The 6,301-nt window shown below is 30.4% G+C and overlaps 1 protein-coding gene and 1 non-coding gene across 2 annotated transcripts; both read right to left on the bottom strand.

Moving 5' to 3' along the window:
- Positions 1 to 977: 977 nt before the first annotated feature.
- Positions 978 to 1,050, bottom strand: Tsp_04059. The gene has a single exon. It is a non-coding gene; the product is annotated as a tRNA-Arg (tRNA).
- A 2,041-nt stretch (positions 1,051 to 3,091) lies between these two features.
- On the bottom strand, positions 3,092 to 3,421 carry Tsp_04058 (conserved hypothetical protein). Its single transcript, XM_003374825.1, has one exon. It carries the CDS (start codon positions 3,419 to 3,421, stop codon positions 3,092 to 3,094), a length of 330 nt encoding a protein of 109 aa, XP_003374873.1.
- Positions 3,422 to 6,301: the final 2,880 nt, after the last annotated feature.

The raw sequence follows: 6,301 nt of genomic DNA, 5'->3' as shown, positions 1-6,301 counted from the left end.
AAAATTGTTGATGATTTTTTCTTGAAATAACTAACATTCGGTTGTAAAATTATCATTTCATTCTTAAAGTATTAATCGAATATTTTTATCTGATGAAACAACTATTGACATGTTGTTGACAGTTGTAAGAACACTGCTTGTTGTTTGTTTGTTTTTTCGACTCTGAAGACATACTTTTTGCAATTACTGAATTTGTTTGCAGTCAAATAAATAAATTAAATAAATTAAATTGCAATTTTCCCAATTCTCTTCCAACCGATATATTTAATTAAACTTGAGGTTATTTCTTTTTTTATGCCATCTTCACGTTTACAATTATTTAAAAATTTTAAAAATATGAAACAATACAATAAATGATTGTTATTTTAGTTTTATTATTATTATTATATCGAGGAAGAGGCCTTTAGGTTTTTTATAAATTACAACTGCATTTTTTTCTAGAATTTTTTTATGATATTTGTGCTTGCTCATCAATATCCTGTAGTCTTATGATATGTATATTTAATTTTTGTTTTAGTTTTGTAACGTTAATTTTTAACATTGTTTTTTTTGCTATTTATTAATCAGTTGAATAGAAACGTAATCAAGTTGTGAAATGCTTTCACTTTCATCACTTGCAACGAGAAAGGAAACCCGCAGTTCTTGTTTTCCTACTTTTTCTCTACCATGCATAAATAGCTGCCTGTTTATTTTTTGACATTAAAAAAATCACTTTCAGATGTCTTATTTATTGATTTTATAAATAGACCTGTTTGACTGCTCTGCTGTGCTCTTCTGATAGGAGATAGTAATTGGTAAAAAATAGGGGGAACAAAGCTGTGCGTTATTGTCGATGTTGTTTCTTTTTAACTCTTTTTGCAACATATTTTTGCTATTTCTTCTGAACATTTGAAAAATACGGAATCGAATTGTTCCTAGTATATTTTGCTTGTGAAATATCAGATTAATTTTCAGTTATTCAAAGATTGAAAAAGTCTCATCCCTGGTGGGGATCGAACCCACGACCTTTGGGTTAGAAGCCCAACGCGCTATCCTCTGCGCTACAGGGATTTTTACGTGATTGCCTTAATTTTTGCATTTATTGTAACACTAATGCTAATTGTACATAGTTAAATTTTATAAATCGTACAAAATAAAAAGCTTACTTTAAAATATGAAAACCCATACTAATAGGCTTGTTTGTTTGCTTTGTTTTTGCAAATTTATTTTCAAAAAGTTGTTCAATTTCATAAAAAATTTTATAATAGTAATTAAATAATTAATTATCAAATTGCCGTTGTTCAGTGGTCAATAAAATTTCTGAAAACTGAAAGTTAACTTTCCAAAATTTGATAATTTGAATTTCTTACATTATTCTTGCCACGGTGTTATTTTTTGATGTGAAGAAAATTTTTCATTGATGTTGATGTGTTATATCACGAAACGAAAATTAAACTGTTCAAACTGTACCAAAAAGCAGCATAAAATTAACTCAGTTCATTCAGTGAAATTGTATTTTTGTTCAAAAATAATACCATTGTTCAAAAAAATACGGACCAAAAATTTCACAGCATATTTATTTAGGTTTATTTGGGTATTTAAATTTTTGATGTTGTCGTTTTCTTGTTGAATTTTTTATTTGAAAAAGTTTGGTGTGTTATTATTATTATTATTATTATTGTGTTTTCATTTATCAACATTATTATTATTATTATGTTGTCATTATATGTAATTGCATGCAATATAATTTTAAATAAATAGCCTTTAAAATTAATTAATCAATTAATCCAAGATTTGTTTGTCAGATGTGTGAATTTCTATGTTGTAAAGTTGAACATTTAATAACAGTTGAAAAGGAAAACAGAATTTATATCATTTCAAATGTATATATGTATATATGTTGACGGGCAACCAACCGATGATTTTTGTTCAGTTTGGGTTGAAAAAAAAATATTTTCAGTAATGCAGTTTGGATAGAAAATTGTTCGTTAAAATTATAGACCAATAATGATAATAATAGTAATAATAGTAATAATAATAATAAGCGTTGTGGAATTAGGCTTTACGGTAATGGTACCACGCCCGTTTGGTCATTTTCAGCGAACCTTTATTGCTCCACTTTTCAATGTCAGCAATAAAATTGTTGAAAGCAGGCTCAGTTGACAGCAAAACCGGACCAACTATTTGCTATTTATATGACTGCTTAAGCCATCGCTTTCAATATTTATGCTATTGCGCAGCCATTGCATGCGTAACCAAGTGACAATAATTATCACTGTGAATTAATATATGCGAAATTTTTGTTTAGTTCTCTTTCTTCAATATTTCATTTTCAAAATTTTTTCACTCAGTTCAATAAGTGATTTATTCATTTTTTTGAAATTATTTTTAAATCTAACTTCAGATGTGCAGTTTGTTAATGGAAGAAAAAAAAACAAAATGTTAATTGACAATACAGCACGGGGTTTAGTATGGCTAAAGTAAATAGATAAATAAATCATATTTGATGAAGATTTTGAAATTTTGATTTCGCCATCTGATTAGTGGAAAAATGATATACTAATTTGATCGATTGCATCTAATACAGCTTGTATTAAATATTGTATTTTATTTTTTAAAAAAATTAGCAAGATGAACGCCAGTAGAAAACATATAATTGATCAGTGTATGCCTCTCTGTATGTGTGTGTGTGTGTGTATGCAAATATTGTCAGTGGAAATTTTTTAAAAAATGTTTAATCATTTGCGTTGATAAATTATTAATAGAAGAGGACGAAAGAATCGTGATCATTTCCTGCAAACAGTCCAGCTGGTCAAACACGGAGCAGTGCAATTGCACAGAGAACATTTGAATGTAGAATGTCAAGGGGAGAGAGAAGATCTATCCGCTCAGGGGGAGGAAAGTATGAAAAGTTGAAAATTTGATTTTGCAAAACAAAATTCCCCCAACCAAGTACCGATGATCAAACAGCAACTGAAACATGCGCCCGCATGCTCCAACTATTTGGGTACGCTGAAAGCGCATATATACCACGTGTGTGTGTGTGTGTGTGTTTTCTGGTGAAACTAAGCAAACAGTGCAAACGCCCCACAGGTAGCGCTGCTGCTAATGGCTAGTTGGTTGCTTTTGGAAATATTAAGTTGACATTATCGAAATTGCAGAACACGTGAAAAGTGACTATCCCAAACATGGTTTTGGCAATTAGTAGCCCTGCACAAGCTTTCGACATTTCCACGTTTGTCAACGGAATGTCTGCTGCCGCTAGTGCCGCTGCTAATGCAGATGCAGATGCAGATGCTGCTGCTGCTGCTGCTTCTGCTGTTGATGTTGCTGTTGCCGACATATGTTTACCTGTTCTTGAATGCAATGATATCAAATCAGGAGGTACGGTTGAGATGTAATTCTGTTCTTTTTTCCCAATTTTCTTCTCGACACTTCCCATTAATAAATTCTCTTCTAATCGTAATGCCAATAAATAATTTTTTTATCCTAATTTATTATTCTTCTATTTTACTATAAATACAGTAATCAATATTTTATATAAATTATATTAAATGTGATCCGTTTGATCAATAACAAGCTGCATAAATATTCCAATAGTTTGTAGTTTTTTTTTCTTGCATACATTTCAATAATCTCAAAAAATGTTCTCCATTTACCATAATTAACTTGCTGCAGCAGTGGTAATAACTTTAAAAAATTTTTTTTCTTTTCATCATTCATTTTTCAAAAATCAAACTCATCGTTGAACGTAACAAATTTCAGTTAATTTTTTAAATTAATTGCCACAATCTTTTTAATTATTCAATTTCAAAAGTGAAAACTTCATTTTCCACCAATATTAGCCAGTGATCGTTGTGATATTGTTTTTAAATTTAAATATCGAAAAATGTACAATTGCAACAGTAGAGGAAATGTGTAATTTTCAATTCGGAGAGGATGATTTGAAAAATTAAATTTTATCAAAAGTAAACATTTGAAAGAATTGTCGACAAATTTGCAAAATTTGCAGTCTGTTTTAACAGAGCTTGTTCCTCCTTGCGATACATGAGACAAAAGTTTGCACATCAGACACTTGCGACCAAAACAATATTTAGATTAAACGGAACTGATAAAATTTAAATTAATTTTGCAGTTGTTTGGCCATTTATCAGCGTGCCGTTCAAAAAGAATTTGCTTAACGACGAACACACACACACACACACACACATACACGTGAACAACTGCCCAATGCATCATTGAGCATGTGAATTTCTTGCCCAATTTCAACAGTAATTTATTTAAATAAAAATGGCATTAAAATTTATTGAATGACAAACAAAAATAACGCAGCAGTGTGAAAATAAAATTTCCCACTGACAGCAGTACAGTAACTTTCACTTCGCGGTGCATGCTGACGAGTGTGCTTCTATTTTTTTTTTTGGAAAAAAATTTAATTGAATTTTCAAAATTGCAATCCTTGTGTGTGTATGTGTGAGTATACGAAAAATCTTTTATTCAAATTTGCAATTCAATTTCCACGTGATGATTGTTTTGATTTGAAATTATGTTCTTATGCACTGTTTCAGTGTAGATCATTCCATCATTTCTGATTTGGCAAATTCTTCAGGGGTTGAAATGTTACAGTTTGGAAAAAAGAAATACAAATTTCATACTATGCAAATTGATTGCTTTTACGCTCGAAAAGGTATTCTTCACTTGATATTGTTTGACAGAGAGAAGTTGACAAAATGAGTTTTTTTCTTTTAATTTTTCATAAATTGAAATTATTACTGATGCTTATTTGACAAATGCTAGCTGCCGCATTGTTGAATTTATTGAAAAATTTCTCATACTAATATAGTATAAAAGTAATTCAAGTTTAATTTTAATTAGCATATGTCACTGTATTTATTAGTCATTTTATTCTTTATCACCGTTATTTTTTTTCATTTCAAATATCCAGTAGGTGTATTTTAAATTACAGGAAATAAATTCAAAGCATTTTATTATTATTATTATTATTATTAAGGCTATATGACGATGTGTTATGCAATATGTTTATTTTTTTGCTGTAATTTATTAAACAGATTAAAATGGAATTATTTTATTATGCAGTTTATAATTTAATTTCCTTTTAATTGAATTTAACGTGAATTGTTGAGTGAAAAAGCACACATACGTATTATCTATAGTTGGTTTTTGAGATTGAAACGTTCATCAGATGAGACGCTGAAAATTTGAAGGAATTCAGACGTGAAATTGGTTAAGGTTGTTAATTTATTGTATTAAATATACATATATTGTATGTATATTCAAACGTTGTCTTCACTTATTCTAAACCATCGCCTCTTAATTAAACTTTCCCTTGCGCGTTTGATTGGAACGGAAAATGGCTAATTGGAAAAGTTGCTATTTTATTTGAATTCGCGTGATTCATCAACGCTGCATCTAGCGACGAAAGCGGAAAATTAGATTCTTACAATATATATGTATAAATATATGTGATTCAGCGTTGACCTGCTTTGGGGATCAAATTTTAATCCTATCCAACGGGGAAACGTTGACTTTGACTGGGAAACTTGCATCAATGCTGGCAAGCATTCTTCAGATGCTCTTTGTAAAGCTTTTTCGCAATTATGCTTGATTAAATCTCAAAGAATAATGGTTTGCTTGGCAATTAACTGCCGACCGCAGACCGCAGAATCGAAGGTCACAAGGTGACATCGTGGTTGGCGCTATTTAGACTCATATTATCAATTCCGCATGCAGTTCGTTCATTCACGCATAATTTCAATTCCACTGATGTTTGCTGTTTCTTATCAAATGATATCTTCAATTTTGCTCACTTATTTTTTCGCGCCTACACAATCATTACTCCTTTGATTATGTGCCCAATTCCTTATGTTGAAAAAATGAAGATCCCAATAATATATCAATTTACATTGCTGTATTGTCATCATATACAGAGCTACTCAAACCTGCTCTTCCAAATGCTCGAATCAGATACTGTTTGGCTAAAAGATCATAAAATTTTTGTATTGTTTGGGAATTGAATGGTTCAAGATATCATACTAGAGCTTGACCGACGCCTCATTGTGCTACTTTTGCGCAATGTCAAAAAAAACATAGGAAATAAACAAATAAACACACGCCATCATTTAGTATTTCTGCAATGCTAACTCCTCTACTGAGCTTATTCTTTTAACTTACTTATTAACAATGTATTTTGGATGTAGCGCAATATTTGTCACCACTCTAAATCAGAATGCGAACAATTCGATCATTCAAACTTTCGAAACACAGCGGCAAGTTATCCTTCTACAAGTTTACACATAGGAAA

Source organism: Trichinella spiralis (assembly GCF_000181795.1).
Source record: "Trichinella spiralis strain ISS 195 chromosome Unknown Scfld5, whole genome shotgun sequence".
NCBI classification, from domain to species: Eukaryota; Metazoa; Nematoda; class Enoplea; order Trichinellida; family Trichinellidae; genus Trichinella; species Trichinella spiralis.
This window is presented reverse-complemented; position numbering and strand designations above follow the sequence as displayed.